Genomic DNA, 19,156 nt, shown 5'->3' with positions numbered 1-19,156 from the left:
CGATAGAGACTCATACATTTTATGCTGAGACAGGAAAGGCATTGTAGAAGACTACATTAATGTGCGTAATCGTTGAATAGCCTAGCGTAGAAGGGCTGTAATTTCACCCTTAGGACAATTTTCAGATGTTATTTGATAGAATAGAATAACTTTTCAATGTTTGTATTTAGATGTCCATGCATAACTTTAAAGATAATGCTTGGTCTAAAATATGTTGGTGCTATGTGTTTGCAATTAGTTAAATAGTGTCCAGCAATGCATTTCTTAAGAGCATGATATATAGTCTATTTTACTGTGTTGTCCATCCAGACAGCGATATTACGGTTCATACGGATCATTGATTCATTTATTGTCAGCAAAAATGTCTGTGAATATACTTGTTATAATGCATATCCTTGCGGCAGCAAATGTCATGTTGACGACGATTTAAACCTGCCGGATCCGGCTTAGAGTCGGATCAGGCAGGTTTGAGTTGTCAACATGACATTTGCTGCGGCTGAGCAGATTCCACTCGTGGATATGTCACAGTCGAACCCGCCGCTTTTGGTGGTGTGGTGCAGAGTCAAAATAGTTGCGACTCTTTTGGCAATGCCGATAGTGTGGACCCCTGCAACAAGCCAGAGCAAAGGACACCGTGTAAAAATTGTCTGCATGCAACATGTATCTATAGACTGACTGACTGACCAAAATTTTGACCCCATGATTAAATTATTAGCGGAGTAGTCAATAACGTGCGTAAAATGTCAATAAAACTAAAGCAAGGGACATAAAAGCAAGAGACAACCATGCATTTGTGAATAAAATATGTCATTTTGTATTGGGTATTCTCCTACTATAGGGAGTCGAGTATAACGTTGTTTCCATTATACAAATTCTGAGCATCATAATTTCAGCATTAGCAAATTTGTATCTGTTTGATCTATTAAATACTGTAGGCCTGGCATGATGTAAGTTCAGGTGCCCATTTAAGAGTTGATACAGTTCCTATAGGCCCAGCAACTCTAAATATAATGTATCTTAATATGCAGGACAGTTACAAAATAAATTCATTTCCAAAGATATATCTGTTTCATTATAAGAAAGACCTATTTTGCTGAAATATTGAGGTCAAGGTGATCAATATTAGTTAATGAAATTGACCACATTACCTTGGTATCATAAATCAATACATTTGACAGAAATATACAATATATTATTTTGTCTTATACTTAGGCCTACTTATTAGAGGAAAAGGGGGTAAAATTCCTTATTCGGTGGCATAAGGTCTTACATCCCCACCTGTCTAGTCTAAAGGAATTCGGGGTGTTGTGACAGCGGAGGAGGGCCTAATGGTGATTGGTTGCAGAGGGAGGACGCTGCTGCCTAGCCCTCTACTGTAGGTATAAATCCACCTACTAGTTCTCATCAGGGAAACTGTACTGGAACTGTCTAGTGTCCCACTGTACCTGACTTTTGAGAAGTTAGCATTTTACTCTAAAACAGAAGTCTACTAAGGTAAAGTAAAATGTTGATTGTCTTGGTGTTAAAGCCTGAAACAGATGTGCTTGTTTGAATGATTCATATTGTCTGTGTATAGGGTCAGTGATTTTATACATTGTAAGTGCATTGAAAGAAGATGATGATAATACAGAATTAATTTGTAGTAAGAAATAGTAATGTAATTAATTATGCTATTATAAGCACCTGTCTTGTTGTTATAAGACACATTTACCACAAGTTGTTTTTCAGTATTCATCCCTAAGTTTGTATTATGTCTTAGATAGATTGGCAGTCTACTCCCTTGCTTGCTTGTATATAGGTTTATGTTCATCTTCTTTCTGTAGTGCTAATATAGTGATATAATATAGTGATATAATATAGTGATATAATATAGTGATATTGAACTCAACCTTTAATGTGGGTGATGTTCATTGGTATGGAGCTCTTCCTCTAATGCTTGTATCCACTGCTGATCATTGGGAATAAACACTAAGTGCACGAACTTAGTTTATTGATGTTAAGCTCTTCCTCCACAGTTATATTTTTTTTTGGGGGGGGGGTTATCCATTGTTTTTAGTAAGGTATACAATTATTGAAATGTATTGAATTAATTGTGTGTACATATTCCTTGTTCACACTTGGAACAGAGATGAATTTCTCAACTTGTCTGTCCTCAGCTAGAGAAATGAAGAACCCACAGGAGAGAGCTCTTCACGTGGCCACCCCACTGAGGGAGAGCCTTGCCCTAACCAAAGTGGCAGGCACCTCTGTCTATCTGAAGCTTGACTCATCCCAGCCCACAGGATCCTTTAAAATCAGGGGCATTGGACACCTTTGCAAGACAGTGAGTGAATCACCCATATCTACAGCTTAGGCTCATGAGTTAGGAGAGGGAAAGGATGTGGGTGGAGGGAGGGTGTGCTTGTGATAAGACTGGGTGATGGTGTTACATAATAGGTTGTGCTAGTACGCAGCAAATCAGTAGTGGGTTGGGGGTGTGGATGGTGAGGGGGATTGTGTATATATATATATATATATAGCATGTTCCCAGTAGGACCAGTCCAGACCAGTTTGAGGTCAGTCCAAGTCTGAACACCGGGTTGTCATGGCAATGCGGGGGGGGTAGTATTTTTAATGTGGGGTCCTTGAGCTCTTCGCGTAAAGGGGAACAGAACTGTGAGTCATGTCATGTGCTCATTGTTGTCTTTCAGTGGGCCAAGCGAGGCTGTGAGAGATTTGTCTGCTGTTCAGGTGAGCAACCGATCACAGCCTTACCTTGAAATCACCATTAAATGTTTTATCACAATACAAGAAGCGTAACATCCTAGAATTCCATAAGCTTATGGGCTCTTTTAGACAAGCACTCTCTGTATAGTATCCACTTTCCTAAAGTGGCCGATGTCATTGCGCCATCACAGGAGGAAATGCTGGTATGGCGGCTGCCTACTCTGCCCGTAAGCTTGGTGTACCTGCCACCATCGTCGTGCCCAGTGTCACCCCCAAACCAACAGTGGAGAGGCTGAGGGACGAGGGCGCCAATGTGGTGATTCATGGCAAGGCGTTGAATGAGAGCATTGAATATGGACAACAGCTTGTGGCCAACAACCCTGGATGGATCTTCATCTCTCCCTTTGATGACCCTCTCATCTGGTGAGTGACAGATACCATATTCAATACACTTCATCTGGTGAGTGACAGATACCATATTCAATACACTTCATCTGGTGAGTGACAGATACCATATCCAATACACTTCATCTGGTGAGTGACAGATACCATATTCAATACACTTCATCTGGTGAGTGACAGATACCATATTCAATACACTTCATCTGGTGAGTGACAGATACCATATCCAATACACTTCAGCTGGTGAGTGACAGATACCATATTCAATACACTTCAGCTGGTGAGTGACAGATACCATATTCAATACACTTCCGCAACATCAGTGTTGCTCTATTCTCTGTGTGTGTAATCTTAGTCATAGTAAGAGTGTTTTCCATGAAATGATGAGGAAATCTGATAAGGGTTAAGAAACATTCCACTCTATTCCAATCCAAATGAAACTTCGCATTAAGGTATATTTTGTTATGTACATTTATGATGCATTGTATCCTGAATGTTAGCATGCTTTACTGAGTAAAACGTGTACATCATTCTCTGTGCTATGATAGGATGATTGGCAGGATATCTTATCATGCCATGTTGTGCTGGTGTTAACAAGAGGAGGGATTTCAGATCATTTCATTCGACAAGGTTACTGAACCCTTTTTGTCAGACAGATATTTCTGGTTTATTTCATAGCCAAACACTAATTATACACCTCAGCTGAATACACTTCATTGTTATCAGCAGCATTATAATGGAACCTGCAGCCTATGTCTTTTCATGAACAATTTACAACGTCGCTCAGTTTGAAAGATAGCTAGTGTTCCATTCCAGCCAACATAGAACGCTGTATACAAAGCAGATTCTAAGGACTGTTTTGCAATGCATCATGACGTGCTTTGTGAATGAAAACTGAAAACTCACTTTTTGTGTGTAGGGAGGGCCATATGTCTCTGGTGAATGAGCTGGAGTCCGAGCTGCAGGAGAAGCCTGGTGCGATGGTGTTGTCTGTTGGCGGTGGAGGCCTCATGAACGGGGTTGTTGAAGGACTGCGCCGTGCCGGCTGGAACGATGTTCCAGTCATAGCTATGGAGACTGTGGGGGCACACAGTCTCAATGCTGCTATGAAGGCTGGGAAGTTGATCACTCTGCCTGAGATCACAAGGTAAGAGTCACCCTCACACTGAGAGACCAGAGTCACTGAAACATTACAGCCAAACAGTCATATTTTAGCACCAAAAGGCGATCCCTGTGCACAACAACAATTCTGTCATTTTTATCTCCACAGCATTGCCACCACGTTGGGCCTGACAAGAGTATCTGCACAGACCCTGAAACTTGCTGGTGAACACACAGTTTACTCCGAGCTGGTCACAGACCAGGAGGCTGTCAAAGCTGTCGAGCGCTTTGTTGGTGAGTATAACATAACGTAGGCTACAGCTGTGTAGAGGGTCATATGATTACTATACCTAGACATGCCCACAAGCCTCTCTGACACTAAATTCCTCTTTCTCCCTCCTCCTCCTCCAGACGATGAGAAGGTCCTGGTGGAACCTGCGTGTGGTGCTGCCCTGGCAGCTGTGTACTGTGACATCATCCCCAGACTGCAGAAGGAGGGCAAGCTGGCGCAGGACCTGGGACCTGTGGTGATCGTGGTGTGTGGAGGCAACAACATCAGCATGAAACAGCTCCAGAAACTGAAGAAGCAGCTGGGCATGTCATCTAGCTAGGTAGACAGACAGACAGACGGGTTTGCGTCCTGCTTATCCTTTCTCCATCACTCCATTCCCCCGACCCTTCCAGTTGTAGCTCCCCTACTCCATTGGGCACTACCAATAAGGGCATCCGAACAGGAGTCATGAACTTCATGGGGCCAAATCATTCCAGACTGTGTGCAGTATAGGCCTACTCTTGAACTCCTGAAAGGGGCTGACTGACTGAAGGATTAACTGACTATGGATTCATCAATAGCCTAATGCTAAGGTAGATACGTATTGATAGGCATACAGATAATATACTACTCTGGCAGTAGTAGTTTTTGAATTGAATAACCTAGATCCACAGGCAGCTGGTGGCACCTTAATTGGGGAGGATGGTTTCATAGTAATGGCTGGAACGGAATGAATGGAATGGTATCGAACACATCAAACACATGGTTTCCATGTGATTGATAACATTCCATTGACTCCATTCCAGCCATTATTATGAGCCGTCCTCCCCTCAGCAGCCTCCTGTGCCTAGATCCCTCCAACTCAAATCTGAACCACGAAGCCAGTTCCACTGCTTTTTTTAAATGATTGTTCCCCTCTTATCAGGGATTGATTTAGACCTGGGACACCAGGTGGGTGCAATGAATTATCCAGTATAACTGAAAGCCAGCAGTAGTCCAGACCTTGTAGGTTAAGAGTTGAATACCCCTGACCTAGATTATTCACTTCTTGGGTTAAAGTTAACCAAGTAAAGTTGTATTGTTGTTTGTATTTAGCATGTTTAATGTTCATGCAAAATATACCTTTGGTTGTATTTTCTTCTCCCTCTTTTGTACTGTATGAGTGATATTTAAAAATAAATTATATTTATTTTTTCCTGAATATTCTGTCTGTAACACCTTTTCTTATAATCGGTTATAATTAGATGCATTTAATTGGCCAGTCATATGGTTCACTGCAGGTCAGGGGATTAATCCTAAAGATGATATATTGAAGCACTCAGCATTTGAAGGTTTGACATATCACCGACCTATCCATGACCACCACCGTGAAGTGGCTTTTTAAACCGGTTATCGTTGCTATACCAAAATAACACCATACCATGCCAGATTGACTTTGCGAATAACCATGGCAGGTGAAATTGAATTACAGTGTAATTACATTCAGTCTTAAAAAGAGAAATTTGGTGATATCTGGTCACAACCAGTTCTGGTATGACATAACAAAATTGTCATGCAAGAAGGCATGTTACGCTGCAAAACTATTTTGACAAGTCTAGCTTAAAAGTTATGATAATCAATATTATCTTATTGATCATGTTGACAAGTCAGGATTTCGTTCAGGTGTCCTCTAAGATCCCTACATTTACAGGGTCATAAAACCCTTATAAATGACCAGCATGAATGGAGAATTTTCCTGATGCCCTTGATAAGCCAAATTTATCGAAATAGTGTAGTCTGCCCATTGAATATACATACAGCTTTAGGCTATTTGTCAAATATAAAAACAGTTTCCATAATATTGATGTTGCAGTACACAGAAACATTTAAAAAATCATTAGTGTTGTCATCATTATGGATGCTTTAGTCACCCAAAATCGGACATCATTTTAGTTGAATACCGGCCAGGGGGCCCTGAACTCTAGGGTGCCCCCATTGATTTTGATAGTCACTCTCACTCAGATATCATTAACATGGCAAAATGTGTAGAATTGCAGTAGAATTGCATGAAATGTGTAATAAAATTGCAAACAAAATATCCACCCCATGGCAAAATGTGTAGAACTGCAGGAAATTAATTTTAAAACGCCTGCAACCAAATCTTGCTTAGGGCCCCAAAAAGGTTCAAGCCGGCCCTGTTCTCCAGACAGACCATATCATTTACAAGTGATAATTTCAGGTGATAAGTGCGACAAGGTCTGTCCTACTATCTACAATACAACTTATATAATTTGGTTATATAATACAAAAGGTGTTCCAGCCTGATAAACACAGCATCCTTGGGCCATAACTAAAGCCTATAAATGATTGGAAAATGATAACCTGTATAACTAATTTATGACATTACTGATGAACTGGGAAGCTCCAAACACCTGTGCTGTCATATGTTGCACAATGTCAAATGTTCAGTTAGGTTTGGATGGTTACACTTAGTGAGAATGTGCTTTGGCCAGGTCAGTACGGACCTTGTTGCTCCTCTAATCCTGTGTCCCTGCCTGAGATGACGGAATACGCTGGAAGTCAAATCTTTCCCCCTTCCCTCATCCAATTGGCCGGTCATCCAGGGCTGTGACACAGTTATATTTCCTCATTGGCTGGCAGGTCATTAAAAAGGAGGCAGCAGACCCTGGGTCTTGAGGTGATCAGCCAGCTGTGAAAGAGGCCCTCTGACGACAGGCTTCCTTCCCCCTTTCGAATGACCCAAACCATCTTAAGAGTCCTGGCACAAAACATTCTCAGAATTCCTAACATGCAGCCCAAGATACACGCAGTCTGGGCTTTATATAGCATGCAACAGGGCACAATGTGTAGCGTACCAAAGGGTGGAGTGGGGGTGACACTTGTCAGACAGGCACAGATCCAGCTGGAACTGGCCTGGCACTTGCTGTTCTGAAAAGGTGTCTGGTTTATATAGCAGGCTGGGGTGATGTAACACGTGTTGGAGTTGGGACTAGCTAGGGCCCTTAGATAAAACACACAGCAGAAGGATGGCAATAAGGAAGCAGAGTAGCCAGCTTCATCTCTCATGGTCAGTCCCCAGTCTTTCACACAATGGTCTGTGGGGACATAAGATAACCAGATCCTTTATCTTTCAAAACCCTTTGGTAAACTCTTGAGGTTTTGTTGATGTGTGAAGAAAAGCATCACAATTTATCTGACAGGCTATTCTTTGGCAAACACACATCTGAGCAAAGGCTGGCAGGTTAAGTGGATTTACACTGTGATTAAATGCCAGTGAATGTGGCTGGGGGAAAAACATTCAAATAGAAGAAATTATCAAACCTTTTGACCTCCTTGGGAGCGTTGTGGCGTCCACCATGGCTCTCCACTTCAACCTTTTCAGTGCGAGGGCTTTTGCCTCTTGCCAGGATATTCTCTTTCCTTGTGGGTTGTAATCCAGCGCCTGTCTTATGTTTGTTTAATTTTTCCTGTGTGTGTCCTGACGAGCAATAAGTCAACAAAACATGCTTACATCAAGACATGTTTTATTGTGACACAGAAATCTCAAACTCCATCTTATCCTTTACCTCCGTATAGTCCATTTTTAAGATCTGTGTTATGTTTGATGTGCAGAGGTAAGACAGTAAAAGTTAATTTAATGCAACCATAAATAATTGTAATAAATATCAAGTAAATGTACAGAACACATTTTCTTATCTCAACACCTCTTTGTATGAATGTCCTTTGTCATGGTCTGTTCTACTCCTCCAAAAGAGGTAGGAATAGAAGGAGCGTCCTTGTTAGCAGCGATTTACCCTTTAAAAGAACAAAACCAAAACTAAATTGGCAAGCAATCCAAACATCCATCTCAAATATTTTGCGGTAGCTATCGTTGTGTTCTTCAGGTCCCATCCAAGTCAAATGGCTGTTTTACTCACACAAGAAAACATGTTTCACCATGGAGTAGAAGAGAATGAGTGATAGAATCCATCTGAGTTACAAGACATCAGGGCCGGACTACTGCATTTGGGGCCCCGGGTGAACCGACGTCCCCAAAAACATAATGCATTTCAACACATTAAGCCATGGTGCAGAGAAAAATGTGCAGTTTTATAATGATATTCTACACATTTTGTCATGAGGCAAAGAGGTTTTTTTGCAGTGTTAAAGCGAATTTCCTGCAATTCTACACTTTTTGCCAAGGGGCTAAGATAAGATTTTCCAATTTTAAGGCAAATTTCCTTCAATTCTACACATTTTGCTATCATATGCTATTTCATTTGGAAGGGGGGGGGGCTGCGTGCCCGTTCGGTAATCCGGCCCTGCAAGACATTAAGGTGATATATTACTGGTAATTTCAAAATTTGTAAAAAATAAAAACCCAACAAACTGGATATCCAATAAAGAATATCCTAGTTAGCTCATTTTGAAATAATATTTTTTCCCTGGAAGAATAGTGCTGAAAAATAAATAAATAATAATCATTGGTGAAGTGATGCAGCAATTCAAAAAAACTGCCATCAAATATAACATAGAAGTATATTTACATTTTTTCTTTACACAGCTAAACATTTTGGTTATGGGTAAAATAAAACAAAAAACCCAACAGAAATCCTGCTCATTCGTCACAGGAAATCTATAAAAAGGCAAAATGAAAGTGAATTCGACACCCTGGTGTGTGTATTGTGTGTTGGGCAGGGGATTCGGCCCACATTCAGTAGCAGTAGCACACAAGCAGCTCCGGAGAACATCCCTCTCTCATTTCACAAAGCAACACAGGTTTCGCAACCTGAAATGCAAGTATAGGAGATCTGGCAACACAGAAGGCCAGATCTGGCAACCAGGTAGAGCTTTAGTCTGGTAGTCCAGCTTCAGTGTACGTGACCTTACCCTTCTGCCACAGCTACTAGGATAGCTTAAACTCAAAACTGCAACTTAATAGATTAAAATGACTTTTTACATTACTTATATACCCTCTTAATAGACTTGAATAAAATATATTCACCGTATAATATAGGCAGATAGCTAGTTTTGTCCTTTAGCAGTCCAACTTTACAGGCAGTAACTATATAATGTCCTATACAGCGCTTGTCAAGGTTTTGAATGCAGAGAGCTGAACTGGTAATAAATAGGCAGCATCATAGTAGTCCACTTAATATCTAAAATTAACTCCATCTCAAACAACACTCAACTCTTGCTTCCAGAGGAATATTTGGGGTTCCCTTTTCACACAGAGCCTTCCTCTCCCCTTTTTGAGGAGGTGCTGCTTGTGGTAAAGGCATGCCTTAAAAAGATAGTCCCCTCTGGTAGTGAGTGGGAGGAGAACTGTAAGGACCTCTGAAAGAGAGGGAGGAGAGGAAGAATAAAGAAAAGGTGGAAGAGATTAACTTCCCCAATAAACAAAAATGGTATGTGCCCTGTCACAGCTCCCTCCCACTCAGTGTAGTGATCAAAGAGTTACCTCAATGTCACTCCAAAACTCAGTGCAACCAGAAGAGACACCAACATCAGTGTCAAGGAGAGTGGGGCTGAACTCCCCTACATCAGGTCTGAAAACATGAGTCAAAACACACTCCTGAAAGGCTCAACCTGATTACAATGTTATTGAAATGAAGCGCTGGTACAAAGCCAAACATAAAACAAGCAGAGAAAGGAAAAGCTTCAGTGTCTTCTTGGTAAAGCAGGTTGGCCTTCTGTTCTGTGGGTAGTCCCAGCTGAAGGTCCAGGAGGGCGGAGGTAAAAGGTGGGCGGGGGATGGGGTGGTGAAAGGGTGGGGCTGTATGGGTAAGAAATAGTAGGGTTGGTGTTGAAGCGGCATCATATGGAGGTGGTGTACTCCATCCATCAGGTCCCTTTAGCCACTGAGAGGGTCTTCACGGTAGTGGACGGCATAGCGCAGCTTCTCCAGCATCACATCCAGGGAGCTGTACTGGGGCAGCTTCACCATAAACATACAGGTCTCCACCCGGATGTAGCGAGAGTCTGGCGAACCTGGAAACAACACAAATAGGTAAACATACAGTAGGAAGAAAAAGCAGCTTAAAACATTAAAGGAGCAACATGTAATATTTTAGGCCAAAATTGTATTTCTTCATGGATTTTGCAGGTGGAAATGTCACATGTATAATATAACCTTTAAAACATTAAACATCTCAAGTGCACTTCTAACATGTTCAAATTAATCTGTGGAGAGTATTATGTACAGTCTAGAAAGTTATTTTCTAATCAATCCCATGTTCTCCATGTCAATAATGGCCCGTAGTCTGATTGTTATTGCCTAGAACAGAAGACTGTATAGGGACACCTACCTCTAATCTTTAATTTTTTATTCAACCTTTACTTAACTAAGCAATTCAGTTAAGAACAAATTCTTATTTACAATGACGGCCTACCCCGGCCAAACCCTCCCTTAACCCGGACGACGCTAGGCCAATTGCACGGCCGGTTGTGATACAGTCCGGGATGGAACCCGGGTCTGTAGTGATGCCTCTAGCACTGTGATGCAGTGCCTTAAACTGCTGCGCTACTCAGGATTCCTCAGGACCACCACAAATCTATGGAAGCTACATGTGCTCTAATCTAAATGTGCAGTTCATACTGCTGTGATTGGAGTCTGACATGGGTGTAAAATGTTTTTGGGAGTCTAGTGTCCAAAATGTGAGATAAAAAGTCCTTTGAGCAGTTCCAAAAATCTTAATTGGAGCCTGATAAACTACAAGCCGATAAACAGTTCCCTTACTTGAAGGCTATACAGTAGGCCTAATACACACAGCAGAGGTGTGAGATAATTAGTTAAGAAAACCGCTCTGAATCTTCTCCCCATAGAACAACCCCTACTAATTTCCAGACATAATAAATCCAGGAAGGGTAAAAATAGCAAACAAAATGTTCAATAATTCCAAGGTTTGAAGACAACAAGCAGATAGCAACACGAGTGACTTTGACTTGTATCTCTCTATGACACACACACACACACCACACATTGACTTTTCCCGGCACTTACCTGCTGCCCCGTCCGAAGGGGCGATCTTCATGGGGTAGGGGGGTACGTGGGCGGTGTCCGGGCCCCCGTCCTTGCAGGGGCAGGTAAAGGGGATGCGCTCCTGGTTGCAGGCAAACTTGATGAACTTGCAGAGCTCCTCCTGGGTGAACATCTCCAGGGCTGTCCAGAAGAACTCAATGTGCTGATCTGTCTCCATCAGACCCACCTGGTACATGGTGTGGGTCTACGGGGGGAGAGATAACAGAGGTTCAGGCAAAAGAGGGACAATGATTAGACTCTCCTAGGTAAAGACATTCACTATTACTGCCCTCCAAAAATAGTGATTTCTTCTCATTACTCTATACCGAGACCAGAAAAAAAAGAAGCTTTTTTATTGTAACACTGGTGCTCCTAACTTAGAGAAGTTAGGAGCACCACAAAATGTAGGAGCACCAGAAAAGTCAATTTTTTTTTGTTGATTGAGATATAGCCGACATTGGGCCTATATGAATCCTGCTTACTTTCGAAGCACATCTCCTGAGGAAAACATCCCTTTTCCTTTCTTTCTGTGCCACCAAAAGTTTGCATATACTTGTAAAAGTTATCAGCGCTGCATGATATGGGCAAAAAAATAGAACTGATTTTTTAAACCAAATATTGCGATTTGATTTGCGATACAGATCAAAACACTTGGGTGAACTGTTGAAATCATAGAAATAAAATGCTTATTCTAATTCTATGGTTGGTGTTGTTTGGCATGACAACAAATTAAAAAGCCTAATAGGAGGGTAGGGTAGGAACCAAAGTTTTGGTCAGTGTTTCCCAGAGGGCTCTAAACACATTTGAATAGATTTTGCATTTAGACAAACATTTTTGAATAATCTATAAGATTCAGAACATGCCGTTGCACAAACACACTGATCTACACCACCACCACCGGTAGCAACCTGTTTTAGAGCTAACATTTGCTTTGCACTAGCTAGTACATTTACCTAAATGGCATTTAGCTAGCCAAAAGCTAGTTAGCAATAAGCATTTGCGATTAGCATTATTTTAGGCACATGCCAACTTCCTTAGACTAACAGAGATAGAGAAAACATGTGGATTCATATTTAGAAGCAATGTGGAAAGCAGCATCATTCTAGTTTTTGAAGTATATATTGATTGCATGAATTGACAACATGTTGAGAAAACAAACAGTACGGAGTAACTGTGCTGCCCGCTTGACTGCCATGGGGTGGGGCTTGGGTGTGTGGCCCGGGAACTGGAAGCAAGCAGCCGTGGGAGACAAATATTGTTGCGCATTGAATTTTTGGGGGACTTTCTGTAAGTCGCACTGGCGTCCTAAAATAAAACTACAGGTCGCACGGCAAAATATTTTGTCGCATACGCAACCAAATTGGTCGCACTTTAGAGCCCTGGCTGTGACTATTACTTCTTACTGGTGGATAAGGAAGGGGATAGTGGAGTGTTGATTGGAGCGTCCTAGGGTTTCAGAAGGGGGTGTGTACAGTAGGTTTGAGGTGGCAGGTGTATGCGTCAGCTACCTTGAGGAACTCCAGGTTGATGTAGGGCAGGCCACAGGTTCGTAGCTCCACCTCCAGGGGGCTGAGCATGGTGAGGAGCTGCAGGGGGATGATGGAGCCCAGGCCCGCTCGCACCGCTGTCATACACTCCACATTCTGAAGCTCCTGCAGACGCAGGCCCCGCAATGCCCGCGCATACACATCCTTATTCTCCCAGCTACACACACACAGTGTAGAGGGATAGAGGGGTTAAACAGAGATAACACATTCTGTCAAAGTCAGTACTCTAGACTAACTGAGCTAAATTATTTTTAGAGAAGAACTGATGGGTAAAGGGAATCACAGTACATCAACAGAGACCCATATGAACTGAACAAGTCCCCTGGCCATAGAGGCAGAATGTCCCGGTACCTGACACTGAGGTTGTGTCCCCCTTGGCACAGCTCCACCTCCTCTCCGGTCATGGTGATGTAGGTGAAGGTGCAGCAGGGCCGGCTGGGCGAGTCGGGGCTTTCTCCTGAGTGGTGCTGGGACGAGATCTCTGCACACAGGGCCTCCAGATCGTCCTCCTCACTCACCTGGGGAGGCAGAGGGCAAGGGTTGTGTAGAGGTCAATGGAATACTGATCTTGGGGACATGGGGGGACAGTGGAATGGAGAAACTAGTCTGGATGTGAACTGTAGAAAGCAGTGACCGTAGGGACAGTATAGAGTTACAGTAGAAAGGGATTGGTCAATAGGCTAGCTACTTGCTGAACCATGGAAAACCTGCTTCACCAGTTCTGATTAGTTGTTTCTGGTTAGACCTTTCAAAATCACCCGTCCTTTTTCCAGAAAGAGGAGTCACTACATTTCACGTATCAATGACACTGCCCATATGACTGTCTATATGACTGTCTCTTACACTCTCAATCTTCTTGACGTAGTTGTATGTGAGCAGATCGGCCTCCTGCAGGTCCTGCTCTGGGTCCAGGGGCTCACCCACCAGGCCCTTCCAGAAGGAGCCCAGCAGGTCCAGGGGCAGGGGCACGTCTGCCCGGATGGCGATGCCCAACAGCTGGCCAAAGAAGTGCAGCAGCTGCTCCTCTGCATAGCTGATCGGACAGGGCGTCAGAATATACTTCCCCTTTGGAACAAAACGGCACAAAAGCACCACAATCAAGTTAGACCCTTCTAGCCTATCAGTAACGCAGTGATCATTGCCCATGCAGTGCTCAACTGGTTTGCAATCTAGACATGGTTCATACTCCTAGTATATACTGTGGAGAGCAGGATTAATACAAATGTACACAAACTATTTGGACATTATTTTCTCCCTGGTGTTAAAATGGTGCTGCAACCAGGGCATAATGAGGGAGAAGGCAGATTGGCGTGTCACTGTACAGTACCTTGTTGCGGTTGGCTGCTACACTGGGGCAGGGGAGCAGCAGGGAGAGGGCAGAGCTCTGGAGTTCCTTACACACCTGCCACAGGAAATGACGGAAGGAGCCGCCTGGGGAGACACAGAAGTCAGGGGTCAACAGACAGTGTTTCACCTGCAGTCTGATCCAACACTAGAGTTAATTCCAAGAGGAAATAGTTAGGGGAAGAAGGTTAATACTAACTGGTGCCGTGGACCTCCTCTCCAGTGAAGCGGATGTTGAAGGCATAGGTGGGGTCTCCTCCGCTGGCCAGCTTCACACACAGCTGGGACGAGGGCACACAGGCCAGCTGGCGTGCCGCCTGGCAGAAGTAGGTGTTCTCTGACGAAGGGATCTCTCCTGGAGAAGCACACACACCATCAACACTCAAAGTAGAGGGCATAACGTGAATGAACGTAAAACAGGACTCTGGGCTTGCACTATGAGCTCACCTCCTACAATCTCCAGGGGGTCCAGTGTGATCTCGGGGGCAGCGTGGTCTGCAGTCCGCTGTACTGTGGCGTTCAGCACCTGGTTCATCACTATCACTTTGGTATCATAGAACACCAATCCTGCATAGAGATAGGGTGGAGGTAGAATGGGTGGAAGGTCAGCAAGCTTTAATCCAGTTCATATTAGATATTCAAGGTTTCAACAAACACAAAATTCCGAGATCCGACCCAGGACCCGGGTCCTAAATTCTGAATTTTGTCTCGTATTTGGTCTGATATAATTACCATGAGCCTCAGGTATGTGCAAATCAAATTGATTTAACAACTGGACCCAATTGGCCCTGTACTCTGTTAATTTAGTGTTTGTGTAATTAGAACTGCCTTATTATCGGTGTCAGCCAATTGTAATTCAATAAAACATATAGCTTATGCCCAGCTGAAACTGGTTCCGGATGCTCACCTCACGTGTGCCTACTGCTGGGGGGGATAGAAAGAAGAGTAAAAGAGGCCTTGGCCTAGGCTACTGTTGACTGCCAAGTGCTTTTTCATTAACATAAAACCAAAGTTAGAGAAGAACGAGTAGAGTGAAAAGAAACCGACAAGGGGAATGTCCTCGGGGACGTTTTAATATTGCAGTGGACAAAGATGAGAAGAATATTGGACTGACCACAACTCGCAATTCAGGTTTGATGCAATTTTCGACCTTTAATTTATTTATTTTTGTATTTATTATCCATTGTTTAGTCATTATCATCATCATCATCATTGTAAATCATCATTATTATTATAGGCCTATTTAATAACCTAAACCAGTTCTTTAAATTGCCTACGCAAAAAGTATTTTGTTTCATTTTGTTGAGACATTTTCGTTGGCTAAATCATGTTCTGTCTTTTTCATTTCGTGCTTTGTATTTAGTTTAAGGTTAAAAGTAGGCCTGTTGTAAATAGCATTAGCCTATTGCTGTCATTTGTTCGGTAGGCCTACAGTAAGAAATCGCCGTTGTTGGTTATAGCTGCAATATAGGCCTAGCCTGTTAACTTTTTTTGAAGGATTTATTCTGTTGGGACATTTGTTGGCCAAATTAAGTTCTAGTTGTAATGTGTTCTCCGCAATATAATAGAATTACCAGTAGGCCCACTATGCTACTCTGATTCAAACCATGAAAAGGAAAAACCAAAGATGCAAAACTTAATTGAATGCCCCAATATAATAACCTGTTCGTATTTTCCCTATAAACAATGACTTGATTTAACTTTAATAGGGTAATACCAAAAGTAAGACACTTGGTGAAGGTTTGGTGTGCTATGGCTATCATTAGGCTTAGCTACTGCAGGCCTGTGAAGGCAATGTGTGCGCAACGGCACTCCAACTGACTCTGACAGTTGAACTTGAGCTGAGGAAGGCCTACCAGAGTTACTCCTTTAATCTAACAATATAATGCTCATCTTTGGATCCCTTGACTTTTTCCACATTTTGTTAGGTTATAGCCTTATTCTGAAATTGACTAAATAGTTTTTTCCCCCTCATCAATCTACACAGAATACCCATAATAACAAAGCAAAAACAGGTTTTTAGAAATGTTTGCTAATTTATTACAAATAAAAAACGGAAATATCACATTTACATAAGTATTCAGGCCCTTTACTGTTGAAGCACCTTTAGTAGCGATTACAGCCTCAAGTCTTTTTGGGTATGACACTACAAGCTTGGCACACCTGTCCCAAAGCCACTCCTGCCTCGTGTTGGCTGTGTGCTTAGGGTCATTGTCCTGTTGAAGGTGAAACTTTACCCCAGTATGAGGTCCTGAGCGCTCTGGAGGTTTTCATTAGGAATCTCTATACTTTGCTTCGTTCATCTTTGCCTCGATCCTGACTACTCTCCCTGTCTCTGCCACTGAAAAACATCCCCTTAGCATGATGCTGCCACCACCATGCTTCATGGTCTGAGAGTCTTTAGGTGCCTTTTGGCAAACAAAAGCAGACTTTCATGTGCCTTTTACTGAGGAGTGGCATCCGTCTGGCCTACTCTACCATAAAGGCTTGATTGGTGGAGTGCTGCAGAGATTGTTGTCCTTCTGGAAGGTTCTCCCATCTCCACAGAGGAACTCTAGAGCTCTGCCAGAGTGACCATTGGGTTCTTGGTCACCTCTCTGACCAAGGCCCTTTTCTCTCGATTGCTCAGTTTGGCCAGGCGACCAGCTCTAGGAAGAGCCTTGGTGGTTCCAAACTTCTTCCATTTAAGAATGATGGAGGCCACTGTGTTATTGGGGACCATCAATGCTGCAGAAATGTTTTGGTACCCTTCCCCGGATCTGTGCCTCGACACAATCCTGTCTCGGAGCTCTACGGGCAATTCCTTCGACCTCATGGCTTGGTTTTTGCTCTGACATACAACTGTGAGACCTTATATAGACAGGTGTGTGCCTTTCCAAATCATGTCCAATCAATTGAAATAACCACAGGTGGACTCCAATCAAGTTGTAGAAACATCTCAAAGATGATAAATGGAAACAGGATGCACCTGAGCTCAATTCTGAGTCTCATTGCAAAGGGTCTGAATACTTATGTAAATAAGGTATTTAATTTAAAAAAAATATGTTTGCATACATTTGCAAAAAATAATTAAAAGCTGTTTTCGCTTTGTCATTATGGGGTATTGAGTGTAGATTAATGAGGATTTACATTTTTATTTAGTCTATTTTAGAGTAAGTCTGTAACATAACAAAATGTGGAAAAACTCAAGGGGTCTAAATACTTTCCGAAGGCACTGTATGTATAGCAGTAGTAGCATATCTGACAAGTATAAAGAAATCTGTCGATGTCGGGAACATAGCGCTGGCATATCTCCATCTGTATTTCAGTCGCTCTAGGGCTATGCGTAAGCTTGTCTCCCTGAAACCTTAGCCCCGCAAAATTCTAACTAACGTAAAAAATACCCATCAAAATCTGTCTGTTTAAGCTAGAGATATGTTATTTTTTGCATGGGCCTGCATCTCAATAAACCGCATCCACCGATATCGCCCTTCCGCAACTGCGGTGAAAGGTGGCAGAGCAACTGTAGAGCGGTGTTTGTCAGACCTTGAGACATCTACGAAAATCTTCTCACAAAATCGTATGTAGCGTCCGAACAGTTTGGCCTACAAACTATTGAAAGTTTGGATTGAAAAACGAGACTCTCAAACACAATTGTATTCTCTAGGACGCCCACAAGTCTCTCAAGACTCGTCTGAAGGTCCCCAGTACCAGTTTAAAGTAATTATGGAAGTATATATGGAGATAGAAATATCTCCATATTTTAGGCTCTAAACTCTTAGATATATGGCAGACATTTCCGAACAAACTTCCTCTACAACTACCTGTTGTAGTTAATCTGTTATTCAATGTGTTTTTGTTAGCTAATAGCAGTAATGCCAAATTCAATGTTTCATCCAATAATTTTTGTACATATTTTTTTTAGACCCTAAAGGGGTCTTAAAATTCTAAATGAAATAGCCAAATAATCCTTGGTATGACCAACTTAAAACAATTCCATGTTAGCTTAGACCCCCGCCCCCGGCTTAAACACTAGAGGGTTAATATTTATTTTTTAAATATTAATAACATATAGTCGACACTTATAATGCATGCAATGCCCTGATGCATTTAGTGGTCAGATCTCTGACAGCTGAACAATTATTGTTTTAGGAAAGTAAAAAACAAAAACAATAAGACTAAAGTTTTTAATATGGTACACATCGAAACAAATATTTTTTAAAGACAATTAACTGTGGATATTTTGGCCAATATCGTTTTTTTTTTTTTATGGCGCTGGCAGCACCTAGTTGGAGGTTTCTTTCTCACACTTTTTCTACTCTCAGATCCGGACAAGCACGGGTCTGTTTTCTATGGTCCTTTTCAGAACATGTCGGACTGTCCTCGGGTCCATTTGGAACGGTTCTCTATGCATATCGGGTCGAGTGGGAAAGCTACGAATCCATTTTGGAACTTTTTTGACCTATGAAGACCTCTAGTTCATATGCCCCACCTAGACCCCCAGAGGCAGTCACAATGCAAAACATTTTGAAGATTTATCAACAGGTCAATGCCCTGATACAAAACCAGTCCTTAATGACCCACATACAGCACACTGTGTGCCTTTGACCTGACAAAGCTGTGCTGAGACGTTATTGTTATGTGTGTGTCACCTTTGGCCCCACAGAGCAGTGCTGCGATGCTGTTCTGGTAGGTGTGTGTTTGTCTCAGCTCCACCAGCGGCAGGAAGAAACTCTCCAGCGTGTTGTTGAGAGACTGCAGTAGAGCAAAGCGTAGACGCAAGCTCTCCACAGGCACATCTACACA

General features: G+C 42.5%; 2 protein-coding genes across 7 annotated transcripts in view; one reads left to right on the top strand and one right to left on the bottom strand.

Annotated features, from left to right (window-relative positions):
- Positions 1-1,342: 1,342 nt before the first annotated feature.
- On the top strand, positions 1,343-5,681 carry LOC115164497 (L-serine dehydratase/L-threonine deaminase). Of its 3 annotated transcripts, none has more exons than XM_029717037.1 (7): positions 1,343-1,494; positions 2,127-2,323; positions 2,691-2,730; positions 2,898-3,129; positions 4,028-4,255; positions 4,379-4,503; positions 4,621-5,681. In XM_029717037.1, exons 2-7 carry the CDS (start codon positions 2,129-2,131, stop codon positions 4,818-4,820), a joined length of 1,020 nt encoding a protein of 339 aa, XP_029572897.1. In that variant the 5' UTR covers positions 1,343-1,494; positions 2,127-2,128; the 3' UTR covers positions 4,821-5,681. The 3 variants fall into 3 exon arrangements, with proteins under 3 accessions (XP_029572897.1, XP_029572901.1, XP_029572900.1); XM_029717041.1 differs by having other exon boundaries at positions 1,344-1,494; positions 2,161-2,323; XM_029717040.1 differs by having other exon boundaries at positions 1,348-1,494; positions 2,157-2,323.
- Positions 5,682-7,987: 2,306 nt separating this feature from the next.
- Positions 7,988-19,156, bottom strand: part of LOC115164495 (probable E3 ubiquitin-protein ligase HECTD4) — a 57,946-nt gene continuing 46,777 nt past the window's right edge. For all 4 annotated transcript variants that reach the window (XM_029717033.1, XM_029717035.1, XM_029717034.1 and 1 more), the window contains exons 67-75: positions 19,003-19,149; positions 14,819-14,938; positions 14,571-14,726; positions 14,355-14,458; positions 13,871-14,092; positions 13,379-13,545; positions 12,989-13,184; positions 11,463-11,685; positions 7,988-10,450 (exon numbers count right to left, since the gene is read on the bottom strand). In XM_029717033.1, coding sequence (XP_029572893.1) covers positions 10,314-10,450; positions 11,463-11,685; positions 12,989-13,184; positions 13,379-13,545; positions 13,871-14,092; positions 14,355-14,458; positions 14,571-14,726; positions 14,819-14,938; positions 19,003-19,149 — 1,472 coding nt within the window. In that variant the 3' untranslated portion in view covers positions 7,988-10,313. The remainder of the gene's footprint in view (positions 10,451-11,462; positions 11,686-12,988; positions 13,185-13,378; positions 13,546-13,870; positions 14,093-14,354; positions 14,459-14,570; positions 14,727-14,818; positions 14,939-19,002; positions 19,150-19,156) is intronic.

The sequence above is a fragment of the Salmo trutta genome, chromosome 27, assembly GCF_901001165.1.
Source record: "Salmo trutta chromosome 27, fSalTru1.1, whole genome shotgun sequence".
NCBI classification, from domain to species: Eukaryota; Metazoa; Chordata; class Actinopteri; order Salmoniformes; family Salmonidae; genus Salmo; species Salmo trutta.
This window is presented reverse-complemented; position numbering and strand designations above follow the sequence as displayed.